The sequence below is a fragment of the Biomphalaria glabrata genome, chromosome 9, assembly GCF_947242115.1.
Source record: "Biomphalaria glabrata chromosome 9, xgBioGlab47.1, whole genome shotgun sequence".
Taxonomy (NCBI): domain Eukaryota; kingdom Metazoa; phylum Mollusca; class Gastropoda; family Planorbidae; genus Biomphalaria; species Biomphalaria glabrata.
The window spans coordinates 45300637-45320240 of NC_074719.1; the positions used below are offsets into that span (position 1 = coordinate 45300637).

A 19604-nucleotide genomic window follows, 5' to 3' on the forward strand; every position below is an offset into this window, starting at 1 on the left:
AGGCTGCCATCCTGACTAGATTAATGCCTAGGTGTGAAGATATGGCACAGGATACAAAATCTGACTTTCATTTGCTGACCAATTTAGCTCATGAATTCAAGACATAAAGTTAACTCATGAATTTAACTCATGAATTCAAGACATAAAGTTAACTCATGAATTTAACTCATGAATTCAAGACATAAATTTAACTCATGAATTCAAGACATAAAGTTAACTCATGAATTTAACTCATGAATTCAAGACATAAAGTTAACTCATAAATTTAACTCATGATTTCAAGACATAAAGTTAACTCATAAATTTAACTCATGAATTCAAAATTTTAAATGTATCACTAAATGTACTCTCTTGTTTGAATTCTCTCAAATGTTCTTTCCTCCCTTATGCCGCATAGAGCAGGTTGCCTGAATCAGCCTGGAAACCAACAACTTAGAAAAGCTGTATATATGAACGTCTGTATTTTACAAGATAAGCACACACATGCTTTTTTTTTTTTTGTCATACTTAGTATCATAGAAAAGAATTAATTACAAAACAGTATTTTTAATTATCTTCAATTCCTAATTATTTAAAGATCTTCAAAGAAAGAGTTAAAAAACAAATAGCATCCACATTTTCCTTATGGAACAGAAGAGGGAAGGACATCAATAGGTTACAGCCAGCGTAATTTTTTTTCCCTCTTTAGAAAATGCCAGCTCAGATAAATAGTGTTTCTCTTTGTTTGAATGAGTTGCAGAACTCTTTAATATTCCCTTTAATGATCAATAAAATATAAAACTATTTTTAAGGTTGCCAGCCTGTTCGTGGCCCGATGCTCCCAGTTTTGAACCCTGCAGGCTGCCATCCCCCCCCCCCCCCCCCCCCATGGCTAGAAGGGGTTCAATGAATCCGGGCCCACAGTAGCAACAATGACGCAAAGGTGTTCGTTGCACTTGGGCCCATGACTCTTGACTAGTTGGGGCCCTCGTGAGAACTTACGGATGACACTAAAGTCCTAATGCTCCTAATTAAAATTTCAATTTTCTCAAAGCTCAATCAGTTTCTTTATTCTGTATTTAAAATGTGTTAAAACAACTCTTATCATATCATCAGATACATTATATAGATTTAAACTATGTTTGATATTTTAACAGACTTTCAATTTTCTTAAATAAGTAGCAAACTATTTCATCAGTTGTGATTCTGAAACGTTTGTATCCGCGCCAAAGAAGTAGAGACTTAGAAATAGTGTAAAACACTCAGGACAAACTCGGAAGTCTTCATCACATTTTGTTTTTGTTGTCTTTGTATTGTGTAAAAAAATGTTATGTAATCATTAGAAAAGAATTTTTAAAAAAGGAGGTAAAATCAAAAAAAGAAAATAATAAAAAAAAAAAAAAAAACATTAAATATTGAGCGAGCAAACTAAACACCATTGTAGGCCTATGTTTCATGTGTCTTGTTAAAGTTGAATATGTTTGTTCTGCTACAATGGATGGCGAAACCAAATTGGGGGGGGGGGGGCAACTTTATAACAAAGATCTAGAAGATAGAGAGATGTCCAAACTAATCAGGAATAACGTCTTTCTCTGACCAATGCTTAGTATTTGGTTCAAAGTTCTTAAAGAAAGTTAACACTGTTATATTTATACAAAAAACCTCTGACCAGGCGTTATTTGAAATTGTTATGAATATTGAAATTTGACAGGAAAACAAAGCCGCACAAATTCCAAACGAGATAATAGACCTGTTGGGCGATGAAGTTCTGGATAAAATTCCGAGGTCCAATCAACACCATTTTTCTCTTTCATTTTCACTGTGCTAACCTCGACTTCAACTTGGTCTTAAATGATATCGTCTGCTGTGTTCAAGACGTTGCAGATTTCTAAGTCTTGGTGTTTGTTTTTTGCTCGCAGAATCTCAAGATGGGCGCGTTTTAAATCCAATAGGAAGAGCATAGCTTATGGTGCACTCAAATACTTTTGCCCACAAGGTGGTCGTCAAGGAATGCTCTAAGAAAATGAGATTCATATATTTTGATGTACTAAAGTTGATTACTCAAATTACTTTGTGTTCTTCAAAAGAAAAAGAACGCCTGGAAGATGCAGCACTTTGAGGAAAATTAGAAACACTCGATAAAATTGTTCTGCTTATTGTCGAGTACAAAACTGTCAGTGCAGTCAGCGTTACGTTACATAAAGCAGAAAGTAGTGGAATGTCTTTTGGTTAATGTACCCATACATTCAGATTACTAAATTGTTCTGTCACACACTACATTCGTTTTATTTGGAGGAGGGGACCCACAAAGATATTCTTGAACCCAGGCCCACGGATACCCTGCTACGCCACTGCATCCCCCCCCCCCCCCCGACGTCTTGTGGGCGCTTTCGGCTACAGGGTAATAAACTACAAATCTGAAGGACATCCAAAACAATATCAACAAACATTTTTGAAAACCTTTTAAAAACGAATTTTACTTCCTCTTTACATTTTAATTGAACAAACAATTAAACATTGCACTCTATCCAGAAGAAATGAAGAAACTAATAGTGGATAAAATAAATGAGAAATGGACAAGTTCTCATCCAAATCACAAGAAAGATGATGCCTATTATAAGCTGTCCCGACAAGATCAACGTCTAATCTTTTGACTCAGGACCGGACACAACAGGATTAGACAACATATGTACCGGAAGCTCAAAATTAGAACCAGTGAAATCTGACCATGTGGGGTGTCACCAGAGAATGCTAACCATGTCCTTCAAAACTGTTCTCTTTACCAAGAGGCCAGTATAAGTCACTGACCCCAAAACACCCCAATAGAAATAAAGCTATATGGAGAGCTCCCTGATTTGGAAACCACTGCGCAGATCATCTCATTCATTGGTCTAGTAATCTGAACGCCCCAACAATTGATCTCATATATTGGTCTAGTCATCTGAACGCCCCAAACAGTTGATCTAATGTATTGGTCTAGTCATCTGAATGCCCCAACAGTTGATCTCATATATTGGTCTAGTCATCTGAACGCCCCAACAGTTGATCTCATATATTGGTCTAGTCATCTGAACGCCCCAACAGTTGATCTCATATATTGGTCTAGTCATCTGAACGCCCCAACAGTTGAAGAAAATATCACCAAACATTTTTGAAAACCTTTTAAAAACCAATTTTACTTGCTCTTTACATTTTAATTGAACTTCTCATGTTTTATGCATTCTCTGTCTATCCCCAGACCCTCTATAGGATGATGTGTAAATATTATTCTATAACTTATAACAAACAAAAAAAAAAACCACAACAAAACGAACTCAACATTAGGCCAGGTTACCAAATTTATTCCCTGATGTCATTATGTTTACTGACATTTGTAAACATTGGTAATGTCTGCCAGAGCACACAGATCGTCTGCTGCGTTCTTGATTTCTAAGTACTTCTGCTTCTCTTCTTCAGTACAAGCCAAATTCTGTTGAGTAAATAACTATTAATTAAAACTTAACATGAAGCTTATTTAAACTAATAACACAGTCTTAAAAGTCAAAATACCCAGATCTAGGTGTTATAAAATCTGGTGCTGGATTTACCTATAGGCATAAATTAAATTATAGGTTAGGGTCCCCACAACTAATGCTTTAAAGAAAAAGCAAAGAAATAAATTGTTTTATGTTGAAAACAAAGTGTTCAATAACTCAAATAGGTTATGGCCTTACCAAGTACAAATCCGGCCCTGATTATAATAATTGAAAAGTTATGACATCTGTTTGGGACTCTCCAACTAGGGACAACAAAAGAAACTAGTACAGACACAAAAATCAGTGGTGTAGCATCCATGTCGCGAAGGGGCTCAATGATCCCGGGGCCACGACCATGTAGCGGGCCACAGCCTGTGGCGTAACAACCATGGCAGAGCGCGTAGGGGGTTTCATTGCACATGACTAATGACCAATTGTGGCCTACATGAAGATACACCGATGCAAGTTTTATTTAATGCTCAGAGACTCAAGGCAAGGACCAAGGTAGCCTAAACTACGACTGCACCAGAGACCTGCTATTCGCAGATGACTGTGCCCTAAACGCCGCAAACGAAGAAGAACTCCAAAAGAGCCTGTCCCTCTTCGCTAACGCCTGTAAAAATTTTGAGTCCAATCCTTTTTTTTTCACACTATAACAAAACAGTTGATAGCATTACCTTTTTCCCACTGCATTTTTTAACTCTTTCTCTCCGTAATTATTTACCACGATCTGGTGGAATCAACGTTGGTATCGTCAGTTAGGAGAGAAAGAGTTAAAATGAAATGGTAAGCATCTTTTTCATTCTTCTGTTACCACCAGTCTAAATTTAGACTTATCAATTAGATATTACACGAGCAAAAGAAACATCCCATTCTGTTATACAGCGACACAGGGAATGGTTAAAGCTGTTGAATTTTTTGTGCTACTATAGTGACCGAATTACGTCCCATATGCTAGGACAAATTTGTACAAATACTCCTTCTTCCCTAGTGCTATTAGAGGAGCATGGAATGGGTTGCCTGAGCTAGCCAGGAAAACCAGTGACTTGGCAGAATTTAAGTCATTGGTCAATATGCATGACTGAATGCATGACGCGTAGGACGTAATCATCTTCTTTTTTTGAAGTAACGTCTGTATTATATAAGATAAGATAAGAAGGTTTATAACAATAATCTAAAAAATAAAGCGGTCATTAAATTTGTCATGAAAAAGTGTCACTCTCTTGACCGGCTGCCTTGTCGTTCGGATGGTCTCAACGGTCTTGGGTTCATACCTGGCAGAATTTAAGTCATTGGTTAACTACATTGCAGTAGGCCTACTACATTGACAAAGTAGGCCTAACACGCGTAGGTGGTAGTCATCTTCTTTTTTTAAAGTAACGTCTGTATTTTATAATATACCCTGTCCGCTGACATCCCCGTCGTCCTGCGGGTGGTTAGGGCTAGGATGAAATGATCTTCGAATCTGAGGAAGCATCCGAATCATGTAAAACAAACAAACGATGAATGCTTAGAACTTGGTTCACATTCTTAAAGGAAGTTAACACCATTATATGTATACGAAACCTCAGACCAGGCTTTATTTATTATTGGTACGAATACTGAGACTTTGAAGGAAAGTAAAGCATTATTAACATAACAAAAACACTTCAGGATCTTCGATACATTGACTCTAAGTGGGATACCATTTTTTTATTTAAATGCTTATAAACATTTTATATTCAATAAATTAGACCGTAAATTCTTGACATCTCAAAAAAAAAAAAAAAAGAAAGAAACAGGGTTTTGAGATTTTGTTTTTTTTTCTCAGTCAAACGTCACTTCCCTCAACAATACTGAAAGAGTAACTACATTTAACCAATCGTATCGCTTCATTTTTCCAGTAGCTGTTAGGCTGTTAGGCTTAGTGACGGTCTAGTCCAGAGCTATGGTACAGTTATATTTATAAAAACATTAGGATAACCAACTCGAGAAAACATTTTCATCTAAGCCCCTCCCTGTCCTAAAAAGTAAATAGATCGTGTGTCTGACTGATTCTAATTTAGCAAACTGGTCAGTGTAAGGCTAGTCTAGACTACGTGTAGTCGGTCATGACAAGACAACCAAGTGATAGTGTTTGTTGTGTGTTGAGTGGTCAGGCGAGAAAATACACACTGCCGTGGTTAGTCAAGCATGTAAATCTACTTTCAACACGCATTTTTTTCTTTTGCTTACAAGATCTACATCTAACTGCATAGACGAAGAAATATTTCTTTTACGAGAATGTGAACTTTACTGTATGGTCTCCTGTTATACAATAAGTCAATAGATTAAATTAATAGGTTAGTGTGACGTCACATAAAGACCCGGTGAAAATCTGATCATTTTGGATGCGCAGGAAAATTACACGAGAAAAACACCAATGACTAAGTAATTATTGGAAATTTTAAAAAATAATAATATATTCATTATCTGTAAATCAAAACAGATATTATATTTAAAAAATTGTCAAAACCATCGGAGTTTCCCTTTAAGTCTGAATCCTCGATTGAGAAACATCATCAATATTGTACGTTGTCCAAACCCAAGCGTAAAAGAAAACATGATAGGCCTACTAGTAGGCTAGTCACGTCATCAACAAGCTTGCCAAACATTCGGACACCATGAACAACTGAGAAGAGTCAATGGGAGTGAACGAGAAGCTTCTTGAAGAAGCTGAGAGTTACTGATGGAAAGTGATTCTCCGCATAGGCCTAATGGCGCGGTGGCTGAGCGGTAAAGCGCTTGGCTACCGAACCGGGTCTGGGGTTCGAATCTTGGTGAAGACTGGGATTTTTCATTTCGGGATCTTCGGGCGCCTCTCATTAGTTGGGGAAAAGTAAAGGCGGTTATGGTCGTTGTACTGGCCACATGACACCCTCGTTAACCGTAGGCCACAGAATCAGATGACCTTAACATCATCTGCCCTATAGACCGCAAGGTGTGAAAGGGGAACTTTACTTTACTTTTTTTAATAGGCCTAATGAATGTTTTTACGCAAATTCTTAAGGAAAAAAAAACTAACATCGCCCCATAGATTCAAAACGAGATAACAGACCTGTTGGGCAATGCGGTTTTAGCACAAAATACTAAAGGAGGTCCAATCTGTGCCAATTTTTTTGTCATTGTTGACAGCACACAAGAAATATCCAAAGCTGATTAAATTGGCATTATTTTCTGATATTGTTTTATAATCTCCAATGACGAAATACCAAAGGCAATATCAACAAGAGAGGACCTAATCATCTTCTTTTTTGAAGTAACGTCTGTATTATATAAGATAAGATAAGAGAGGCATTTGTATTTTTTTTATATTTGTGAGAGAAGTCAGCAAGGTTTGGCTGAAAAAAAAACACTCCAAGTAATAAAAAAATCATCTTTCTTTAAATTACTTGCGAGGTCAAGGTTGTTATGTTGCTTCCAATATGAGTGTAGGCCTACAGTATAACGACCTTCAAGCATTGTCAAATGTGTGTGGGGAGGGGGGCGTGGGTGGAGGGGGCCCATTAACATATTCATAAACCTCACAAATAAACTCTGCACTCTATCCAGAAGAAATGAAGAAATTAATTGTAAACAAAATAAATGAGAAATGGACAAGCTCTCATCCAAATCACAAGAAAGATGACACTTACTATAAGCTGTCCCGACAAGACCAACGTCTAATCTTTCGACTCAGGACCGGGCACAACAGAATGCGACAACACATGTACCGGCAGCTCAAAATTGAGACCAGTGAAATCTGCCCATGTGGAGTATCATCAGAGAATGCCGACCACGTCCTCCAAAACTGCTCTCTTTACCAAGAGGCCCTTATAAGACACTGGCCCCAAAACACCCCAATAGAAAGAAGACTACATGGAGAGCTCCCTGATTTGGAAACCACTGCGCAGGTCATCTCATATATTGGTCTAGTTATCTGAACGCTCCAACATAATGAGAACGAAGAAGAAGAAGAATAAACCCCCATCTCAGGGTTACCTTGCTACGCGAATGCACGAAATAGAGATTTATAACAAGCGAATCTTGAATTTGACTAGAGCAAACCCCTTTAATAAATATACAGACATTCCAGGACAGAAGACCAGCAAGTAAAGTAGCTATGATAGGCCTACATATAACATAACTTACAATTACAAAAAAACAACAACATTAAGACACAAAAGTAAAGGCGCATTTCATATTCCATATGCTGGGACAAATTCGTACAAGTGCGCCCTTTTTTCCCCAGTGCCATTACAGCACAGAACTGGGTCGCCTAAATCAGGAAACAAAAAAACAAATGACTTAGCAGAGTTTTAAGTCATTAATTATCATGCACGACTATAGATTAACTAATTGCATGACGCGTAGGACGTAGGCCTAATCATCTTCTTTTTTGAAGTAACGTCTGTATTATATGAGATAACGTAATTATATTCTCTTTTGAAAGAACGCCAGTAATGTATAAGATAAGATTATTCTGAGGCACTATTCTTAGACTGTTTATCATTTGAGTATATGGGTTAGGGTTAGGGTGTGCTAATTGACCGTCTCTCTTTCCGCTCAGGATTAAAACAAGTTTACAGTAGCTTGACTAGTGAACATTTAAGAATGCTTAATCAAGACTATTCTTTAATCAACAGCTAAGATCTATTCTTCATCGGAGCAAAATGTTTTTATTTTTCTAGCGCCAAACTGGTCTCTAACTTGTTTACAAACAAAACGTCATCCGCGTCACCAGTTTCTTACACACAAGCGATGACACCCTGGTCGTGTGGTTAGGGACACCCGAATTGTATTTTTAAAAATTCGATTTCTATTGTTGAAGCCTCCTTCATTTGTAGAACGACTATGGTTCTGTTACTACTAAGTAAATATCCAGTGTCTTGTCCTAGCTACTTCACTGTGCATAACTTGCCTTTCTGTTATTGTAACCTGACGCTCTCTATCTCCTATCATTCCAACCTACCTTCTTTTCTCCTGGCGCCCTCTTGTATTTGATAGCGTCCTCCAGAATCTCCGCTACTGATTTAAAAAAATAAGGTTTGATTTCATCCCATATATTCTTCAGCCAGCCTCGTTTTTGTGGTACTCTCAGAGCCAAGTTTTTAAAGTTCTGCAAGTAAAAGATCAAAAAACAAAACAAAAAAGATGAATTGTTATTAAATGGTTTTACTGGGGGGGGGGGGATATATTTCAAAAGGAGGGGGCGGGCAGGGCCGGTCTTAGGCCACAGCAACCTATGCGGTCGCAGTGGGCCCCGCGCTTTCATAGGCCCCGCGCTAATTCTAGGTGTAATTATTTAATTGCAAAATATATACGAAAAATTTATGAAAATCTCCTGAATTTATTAAAATCTCATGAAAATTTATAAAAATCTCCTGAAAAATTGACAAAATTGGCGGAAAACCCCAATCCTACGCGCGATAAAAGAAAAAGGCATTGTCAGCTTTCATGTAATAAAATGTAATAATCGGGCTAATTTTCACTTTAATCGGAAGGTCCAATACTTTATTTACTTGTTTAGTCACTGGCATATAAATATGCCATAGGTTGCAAGATTCGTAAAGTAAAGTTAATTTGATCGCAATTTTGTACTTAGTAAAGAATGAATAAAATTCAAAGTGAATTTTTTTTTCTAATACAAAATCTTAATTTTCACTTACTATCCTTACTCCGACCAAGACTTGGCCCCGCGCAATCAGTTTCGCATAGGGCCCCGCAATTGTTAGGACCGGCCCTGGGGGCGGGATTGAAAGATTAATATATGCAGCTAATCTTACTCTTGACATCATAGGCATCAAAAGTTTTGATATTTTGTTAAGATGGGAGCCAGTTTCCTCGTTGTTGATGTCAGTCAGGCTTAACGCCATGGGACGGAAAAAAAATAAATTATCGAGTGTTATGTACCAGGGCCGGCCTTGGATAATTGGAGGCCATATGCGAAGTAAATTTGGTGAAAATAAAATTAGGCAATTTATTTTAAAAAAAAAGACTGCCTATCTAGACAAATAAGTGAGATTGATGTATCGCAATATCCGTAGTAGAGACAAGAGTTAGACTAGAACCGTAGACATAAATAAATATAGACTGGCCAATTAAAGAGTTTTATGAAACGAAAATTTTTGACTTGCAATTTTGTGTACTTTATTATACAGCATTTATGAGCAGTATAAAAGTGCTTTTTAAACTTTGATACACACCTATATATATTGTAAATAAGGAGGCATTGTAGATTTGTTTAATCTCTAAGAATGAAGATCATGTAACTTTTCAGAATTCGGAAATCCGAATACAATAGATATACATGTTTTCAAGTTACATGAAGTTACTTCCTTTTTCCAGTCTATATTTATTTATGTCTATGACTAGAACACATAGAGTCATAGTGCTCTACTATGTTTGAGATCTGGGTCCAAGTTTCGCGATCTTTTTTTTTCTACGATTTTTCTTTTAGTCCTGAACGAGGGCTACCCCCCCCCCCCGCCCCCACCAATAGGTTTGTTTGTTTGATTGATATTTGGCACATCGGCACATTCTAGGCCAGGGGTTCTCAACCTGTGGGTCGCCACCCCTTTGGGGGGTCGATTGACGATTTGCCAGGGGTCACCTAAGACCATCGAAAATATTGATTGTTATTGTCTATTCCTCTATTGCTGTGTGTGTTTGTGTGGGAGGGGGGGGGTCGCGTCAGAGTGGGGGATTGTAAAAGGGGGTCGACGAGCTTAAAAGGTTGAGAACCGCTGTTCTAGGCCATGTAGAGCTCATAATCCCACAGGATTACTCCCCCTATATAGGTCAGGTGCTAAAATTTACACAACTGAGTTATCGAAGGTCCACTCATAACTCACTAAAAAATTTAACGTGCCAATAAAACTCTGTTGTGAATGTGTATATATTTATAAGTAGGCCTACTTTACCCCATCCCAACTCACTAAGATTTTAGTAGGCAACCCCTCCTCCCAGATAGAGCCCAATACCTTCCAAGGATCAACGCAATCAAACAAGTGTTCTGAGCTTGTCTGTTCTAAAATATTTCCTTTTAATATCCTGGTATCTGAGGCAGTCAAGGAGGATATGCTCTACGGTGAGATCCCCCACACACACCAATTGGAGGCCCTAGGCGGCTACCTAGTTTACTTATGCCTAAGGCCGGCCCTGTAAGCAGCACAGGATGAAGAGAAAGAAGAATTCCATAATGCTACAGTTTGTGCTAGAACAATCCCCCAAAAGAGGTTGAAGCTAATTATGTGTGATCTGAAGGCAAAATTAGCCACAAAGGATGCTGGTAATCTTGGAAGACAACAGCCAACCCTCCATCATAACTACGTCAAGATGTCGCGAAGTGGGCGAGTTCTGTCAATCAAGACAAGAACAGAGCGGTAAAAAAAAAAACAACCTCGTTTTTACCTTACTAGGTCAGACTATATCAACGCAAGCCGTTGAATCAGGAAACATGAAATGGACCAAGATGCCTGTGTGTAGTCGCTGAATGAACTCTTTATGTTGTGTCTGTTCTATTTATGTGTATGTTTCTGTTGTGTTGTTTTTATATAAGAAAAGAGTCCTTGTAATCACAACAACTTTTCAGATGGATCAATAAAGCAGTCTTAGTCTTAGTCTTAATGTTCACTTCACGGCTAGGAGCCCACTCTCTGGTTCTGCAGTGAACGCTCAAGATTCGCAAACATACGAGAATGTCGCCATGACCCAGGAGTGCATCCGTCTGAGTTTAATACCGAGGGCAACGCCTTTGTATTTCCAGATTGTTTGAAACTTCGCCAGTGCTGCTGTGGACTTCATGCCTTAGTTTCTCACAGTGGGTTTGGTTTCTTTAGTCTGAACCAATATCTCCGAGATATTTAAAACGTCTAACACTTGCCAGGTTTTTTTTCACCTCCAGTAAAATAAAAAATAAATTATGGCTTTCATATAGCGCTACTTTCATGCTTATTGCATGCTCAGAGCACTTTGGTCCAGTCTCAGTTGTGGACCAGTGGGGGAGGGGAGGGGGTATCTAGGAGAAGGTTTTTCCGTAAACACAACTCTTCACGAGTCGGGTGTCGAACCTCGAGCCCCATTCTTAGGTAGCCAAGCCAAACCAAGTTCAAGCGCACTTAGCCTCTCGACCACGCTTCCCACAGTACTGATGATCATTTAAAATCCTTGTTCGCTATTGATCTTTTTTTTTTCAGTTTCGATTTTCATGCAATATGCTACGAATGTTTTGTCTATCTGCACGAGTAAGATCTCGCTTCCTTTGTTCCTGCCAGCATGTCTACCTCCTCCGCAAAGCGAAAGCTAGTAATTCTTCTTCCACCAATGCTTATATTTCCTTCAGAATCGAAGACTTTTATATCCTAGCCCAAATACTCCGAAGCGTGCAAGGTTCGAACCCTAGACCATCAAGATTACACCAAACCACACGACCAGGCAGCCATACTATCCGGTCTTGATCACGAACAGCTCATTGGCATATTTTCTTAAGGACCCAAAATTTGCGGTCCACTCTGTGGTAGACAATGGTTTTAATAGACCGAACCGCCACCTAGCGTCGATGATGCTGGGGATAGCGTGATAAAATCTGTGGGGCACTTACCATCTCGTCTTCAGCAGATCTTTTCCCGACGGCATTAACCGCGGCTGTGATGATTAAAGGTTTGGCAGCTTGCCAGACTTTCTTCAACCATCCCCTCTTTGCCAGGTCACGTCTGCCAGAAGGACCTGTACCGGTACTCTAAAAGTAGAAATTAAAGAAAATTGGGTTTTTGAGATTATGTGATGTTAGGTACCGGAGTCATTTAAACATACATAATTAAAATGTCTTTCTAGTAAATCTTTTAATATTTTGCATAATATATAGAGCAGTATATACAACAACACAAGATACTGAAATTTTACAAAGAGAATTAGAAGAATTACAGAATTGGAAATTGGAGAACGTCTTCTACCCAGAAAAAATGTCAATTATTAAGCGTAACAAAAAAAAAAGCTGAACAGTGTTAGGCACCTAGTTTCTATTATTAGTTAGTTAGAGACGCACCATAGAAGACGTATATTGAACGGGACTAGTGACGTTTGGGATATTTTGGGTTAGAGACTGGAAAATCAGTTAGCGATAGGATTCTCTTGGGTAAAGACGTGTTTTATTTGACAAAGACTCTGTGGCCTTTTCTTGGATTAAACGTATTATTCATTGTTCATCAGTGTTGACCAAATCTTTTCACCAGTTAAAACCGATGTGTGTTGATTATGTGCAGTCGTTCAACTACAGTGAATACACCCGAACAAGACACCCAAACGCATGCTGAGTAATTGATTGAAATCTAGCAATCATCTACAGTTGACTTCAGTACAGAATTAAACATACATCACACCAGTAACTCAAACTAGAAAACTATTTTTAAAAAACCTAGATATAGGTGTTACAATAAATGAAACATTTTCGTGTAATCGAAATTAGGGCTTATTAAAAGATTTTGTTTTTACAAATGAAGCACGATCAAGAAACTAACTTGGTATTTAACCTTGGGTTAGACCGATATTCACCAGGTGCTTGGTGATTACAAATGACCATGCCTGTGCATAAAAGGATTGGCCTCTTTAGTCACACAAGAAGTTGCAAAGAGAAAAGAGCGTCTCTGGAGACGTAAACTGCCACAGAGAGACCAATATTAGAATATGCGTCCTCCGACTGGAACTTTTTAATATAAAGAGGCTAGAACAGACACAACATAGAGCTGTGAGCTTCATAACGAATGAATATTCACATTTGATTAGAGTAACACTTCAGGACAGAAGACTTCAAAAATAGCTATACTACATAAAACACTGAATCATAGTTTAGAAATACAAAGACGAAAACCTAATGAAATACTCTGAAAGGCACAAAGATAAAGGCACATTTCTTGCGCCAAATTTTATGGTGTATACATACAAATGCTTCTTCTTCTTGGTGCTATTAGAAATGGAATAGTTTGCCTGAATCAGCCAGGAAAACCAACGACTTAGCAGAATTTAAGTCACTGATTTACATGCATGTACTGTACGGTTATGAAACATGGAGAACAACTGAAGAAGCAACAAAAAAAAAGTACAGACCTTCATCAACAGATGTCTGAGAAATCTTAAAAATACACCGGTACGACAAAATAGAAAACATCAAACTGTGGGAGAAGGGCGGACAGAGAAATATAGAGGTTCCCAACTTTTGGAGAGAAAGTGGAGATGAACTGGTCAAAGCCATAGAAAAGATACCAACAACAGAGCTAGACAGTCCTTAGAGTGGAGCCCCCAGGGCACAAAACACAGAGGAAGACCAAAAAGAAAATGGAGACGCAGTGTAGGCTACTAGATGAAGCCGAGAGAACAGAAAAGAGCTAGGAAGCCATTCAAAAAGTAACAGGAGACCGTGGAGAGTGGCGTTTTGTTTTTTTATTAAGGCCCTTTGTTCTACGAGGAATGCAAAGGAAAGATGATGACTAGATTGACACATGAGCAGCGTGGTCGAGAGGCTTACCTATGAAGGGGGCTCCAGGTTCGACACCCGACTTGGGCAGAATTGTGTTTACTTCCCCCCCCCCTTGTCCACAACTGAGATTGGACCATATAAAAGCCATAAATTATTATTGATACGCATAGGACGTAATTATCTTCTCTGTTGAACTCACGTCTGTAAATTTATAAGATAATAATTAAAAATAAAGCGTAAGAAAAAATTAGCATATCCACTTTTTTTATATGGAGCAGAAGACATCAGTAGGATACAGATTATTTTGTTCCTCTTTTTGCACCTCTTTTTTTTTTAACAATACCTCTATTCATGTAACTCAAGATTTTCCTAGAAATTTAACAGTTGATGGTATTGTAAACCGATGAGAAGAGAATTACTAGCTCGTTGGCAACATGGAGAAAACTCTAGTTTGACCGTTATAGTTTTTCAAAGTAAAAATAAATAAATATAAATTTGGCTAGAGACTAAATCTAGTACGCAACTCGGTTATTATGTGGAAATCGTTTTACTAAAAACAAAAAATGAAAGAAAGAGTAGAACCTGATTACCTGGCTTAAGGTCTTCACTGCGGAGTTAATATACTCAGAGAAAGCTTCAAAGTCAGCGTCATCCTCTGTATCCTCGATGGACTCACTTGCAGGTGTTGTTACCTCTTCTTCCTCACACTTAACACCGAGGACCATCATCGTAGCACAGAGGGCAAAGGCCAAGAACAACACTTTGCTACTCATTTTGATTCCTGGAGTTGAAATAGTTCAAGTATTTTACATTTCAAGTACCATATGTGCACGTTACATATATAAAGTAAAGTTCCCCTTATATACCTCGCAATGTCTGTTTCTGTGGCTCATGGTTAACGAGGGTGTCATGTGGCCAGCACAACGACCAAACGCCTTTATTTATACCCAACTAATGTCAGGTACCCATTAGAGCTGGGTGGACTCAGAGGCGCCCTAAAGATCCCGAAATAAGAAACCCCAGTCTTCACCGGGATCCCTCGATTCGGAAACCAAACTCTTTATTATTCAGCCACATCGCCACCATGTTAAAAAATGTAAAATGTTTTATATATTTCGGATGTTCCTTCAGAGTTGAAGATACGTACAACATAGTCCAAACCTCCCGCAGGACGAAGGGAGATGGGAGCGGGCAGGGTTTGAACCCTGGACCATCGATAAATCTGAACGACAGTCCAACGCGCAAACCACACGACCAGGCAGCCATCCTCATGTTACTTCTGATGTAGACAAAGACCAATACAGGACTAGTTAACACTAAAGTTCAAGCAGATTCATTTATTTGAAAAAATTGGTGGGCCGAGTTAACCTTGTCTTTATTACTGCTAGGCAGTTGTTGGGTCAGTTTCCGGGACAGGATACTATTTCTAGCACTTTTCCTCTACCATTGATGTTGCAATGAAACAAAGTCTCTGATGTTGATTAGCAGACGAGATGAAAGAAATAGTAGTTCGTCTAATCAGGACTTCCCATTACAAGTGACACCAACTTGTCATATTGGAATCCTTCCTTCTTACACATAGCAGTTAATTTGTCAAAAAAAAATGCAGTACTCTCCACTGATGACCTATCAGGGGATTTAGGGGCTCCCATGAACGTGGTAGTTTTAGGGCAGGCTGGAGCCACCAAGTCAAGAGGCATAATACATCGGCCAAACTAAAACAGAAGCTATAGAACTTGAATGCTTAACAAATAAAACCGCGGGACTACGGTCGTACTACAACTCTCACTTCAGTCTTCTATCTTGCTCATAGGTGCCCACAACAGAAGAAGAACTCCGCGCAGCAGATAACATCAGTCAATTTATTGGAGCTGTGGTTTTAATGCATCCCTTGCAAAACAGGGGCGTGCTGGCCACTACGAACCTCGAAGCACCAAACACGTTTGTAAAAACGACGGCATTAATTCCAGAGTTCATAATAGAAGTGGTACAGATCCTGAAAGGTCTGCGACAGGGCCGGTGATGTCAGTCACACTGATAGCAGCTATTCGTTTACTATGATGTGCTTAGCGCAAATGCGTGCGTATTTAGGTAAAATAAAGAACTTACTTTCTTTTCAGAGTCTTTCTGTTTGGGACTTGCTCTGGAAACAGCGTTAGAGCTGGTGAAGGCTGCCGTGTTGTAATGAACTGAAAACTACGTTTATATAAGACTAGAATGTTCAACTTCACACCAGGTGTCGATTAATTTCAGCTTTTCAAACGATTCTAAAAACGGATGTAAGTGGCGAGAAAGTGACTGCTGCTTTAGTCGAGCGTGACGGAGACACATGTCTAGGTACGAATAGGTATGACATATTCCTAGGTAGGATTCCAATATGACAAGTTGGTGTCACTTGTAATGGGAAGTCCTGATTAGACGAACTGCTATTTCTTTCATCTCGTCTGCTAATCAACATCAGAGACTTTGTTTCATTGCAACATCAATGGTAGAGGAAAAGTGCTAGAAATAGTTTCCTGTCCCAGAAACCTCTCCCACACACACACAAAAAAGACTTTTGCGACATTAAGTACACAAGATATATATCAGTGAAACCAGGTTGTTGATAGCCCAGGGCTCTGGGGTCATGTCGGTAATCCTGCCTTGCACCAGTGCTTGTGGTGTGTACGAGCGCACTATTGAACAAGGACAGGAAGACGCTGCATGAGAAGAAAGAACAGGGTATCAAGTGATTAGGGAAAGTCATAATTGTTGGGGAATAAGAAGCCGTCTTTTGTGCTGCCTAAAGACTGTAATAGGGACCTGGAGCGAAGCAATGAAGGCTGTCGTTGTTCCGTATTCAGGTTTGGTGTAGAAAGGATTGGTAGAATTAGAAACAAGACTCTTTGAATGTAGAAGGCTGTTATGTGCTTGTCCTGGTAAATAAACATACGTATTTATTTACTGTACAACTTCGTTGAGTTGACTGCCTTAGATTTACAACAATATTTAATAATATACGAATAATTTTTTAAACAATATCATCATCTTTTACGTCACATTTCACCACAATACACAGTAGTAATATCTTATCTTATCTTATATACTACAGACGTTACTTCAAAAAAGAAGATGATTACTAAAGGGAAGTAATCAATTGTCTACTCTCGTGCATTCCGTAACTATGAAACAAGCTTACTAGATGTTATCCTCGTAACTGTTGTCAAATTACAGTCAGCATCCACCTGTTTTTAGACTTATTTATAAAGAATAATGCTTGTTCACAGATGTATGTGGACCCAAATAGTATGTAAGTTTAGCAGCAAAGTTTTTTTTTTAATTGTGGAAATGAAGCTTCTGGCTTAAGACTTAAGACCCATAAAAATCCCGCGGAAGAACAGACTTTAATTTCTCTTTCCAAATTATTCTCTCCCTCTCTCTTTCTCTCTCTCTCTCTCTCTCTCTCTCTCTGAAACACATGCACGCACGCCCCTCTATTAAATTTTTGTTTTGTTGTGATTGTGTCTTAGTTTTGGGGTTGGATAATGACGTCTAATTATTCTTTTTAATAAACCAAACTTTTCCATGAAATACTGAAAGCCATCTCTGTGAGGATCCGATGCCAATATAGACTTCCCTAGTGCTATTAGAGCATGGAATGGGTTGCAAAGTCAGCCAGGAAAAAACAGTGACTTGGCAGAATTTAAGTCTTTGGTTAACATGCTTGACTAAATTGCAAGACGCTTAGGACGTAATCATCTTCTTTTTTGAAGTAACATCTGTATCATATAAGATAAGATAGGGTTTTCCTTTGCTATTTGTTATACACTATATCTATTGCCTCCTTCAGCAGTGAAGAGTATATACTTCGTGAGTACATAGTATATACTTTGTGAGTACATGGCATATACTTCGTGAGTACATACTATGTACTCACGAAGTATATACTATGTACTCACGAAGTATATACTATGTACTCACGAAGTATATGCCATGTACTCACGAAGTATATACTATGTACTCACGAAGTATATGCCATGTACTCACGAAGTATATACTATGTACTCACGAAGTATATACTATGTACTCACGAAGTATATACTATGTACTCACGAAGTATATACTATGTACTCACGAAGTATATGCTATGTACTGACGAAGTATATGCTATATACTCACGAAGTATATGCTATGTACTGACGAAGTATATGCTATGTACTGACAAAGTATATGCCATGTACTGACAAAGTATATGCTATGTACTGACAAAGTATATGCCATGTACTGACAAAGTATATGCTATGTACTGACAAAGTATATGCCATGTACTGACAAAGTATATGCCATGTACTGACAAAGTATATGCTATGTACTGACAAAGTATATGCCATGTACTGACAAAGTATATGCCATGTACTGACAAAATATATGCTATGTACTGACAAAGTATATGCTATGTACTGACGAAGTATATGCTATGTACTGACGAAGTATATGATCAACTCTCGGAAGCCGCTTTCTCAATTTAAACGATTTTGTTTTCATCACCACTGCTCCACACATAGATTTTATAGTCCTGAATTCAGGGCTCGGCAACGGGCCTCACTGTGTACAATCTATCTCAAAGGTTCTCAAACTTTTTTTTGACTCGAGGACCCCTTTTAAATAGTCAACATTTGCCACGGACCCCTAAATGAAAAAGCTACATAAAAACATCTATCTTTATATATAATTCTTTTCTTCCCTAATCAGGTCAGACGAGAAGTAAATGGGAAGATCACTCTCTTATTTCTGCGGATAGTCACCCCACGAAAAAAAACAAGAGGGGGGGGGGGGGAGAACACGTTTTCACAGCTCACTACGGACGGCTGCGCGCTGGACTGTCAAACCCTGCCTGCCCCCATCCCATGCGGGAGGTTTCGACTAGGAAGTAAACTATCGTCAACTCTGAAGGAACATCCGAAACATGTAAAACATTTTACAAACACTAAAAAGCAGGGCCGGACTTAAGCATTGTGGGGCCCTATTCGAAACGGATTTCGAGGGGCCAAGTTTGGGTAGGGAAGCGGACAATAAGTCAAATTTAAGAGTTTGTATTAGAAAATAAATTCGTCTATGCATTTTATTCATTCTTTACTACGTACAGAATTACTTTACGAGCCTTGCGTGTAGCAAAGTCATACAGTATATCATAATAATTCTGTTTCCCACATAGATCCCGCCCAATAGCAAGAATTACCAAATGTTTGAGAATTGTTGACCTCAAGTAATTCTACATTAGTTTGAGGCGCGAGAAGCTTCTTTCACCTGATTACACAATTACGGCTAATGCATTATGCCGTTTTTATTACTAGCGCGTAGGATTGACGTGTTCCATATTGAATGACACCCCAAAATGACAATTTTTTTCTATGTATTACCGAATATTTTAAGGACTTTTTCGTATATTTTGCGATTTCGGGAGATTTCCAGGAGCTCCTGGTAAATCGACAGTAGGGCGCGGGAAATCTGTTTTTTTTAAGTTATAAAATGGTTTAATTTAATAATTTATACACCTTGAATTAGCGCGGGTTCCATGAAAGTGTGGATCCTTCGGTCACATAGGTTGCAGTGGCCTAAGATCGGCCCTGCAAAATAGCGGCGTATGCTATGCCGCCGGT

General features: G+C 38.6%; 1 protein-coding gene across 1 annotated transcript; it reads right to left on the reverse strand.

Annotated features, from left to right (window-relative positions):
• Positions 1 to 3293: 3293 nt before the first annotated feature.
• LOC106068452 (uncharacterized) lies at positions 3294 to 14742 on the reverse strand. The gene is made up of 4 exons (XM_056039985.1): positions 14556 to 14742; positions 12094 to 12231; positions 8464 to 8610; positions 3294 to 3448 (listed from the first exon to the last, which is right to left on the reverse strand). The coding sequence occupies exons 1-4, from the start codon at positions 14736 to 14738 to the stop codon at positions 3341 to 3343; spliced, it is 576 nt and encodes a 191-aa protein (XP_055895960.1). The 5' UTR covers positions 14739 to 14742; the 3' UTR covers positions 3294 to 3340.
• Between the last annotated feature and the right edge of the window lie 4862 nt (positions 14743 to 19604).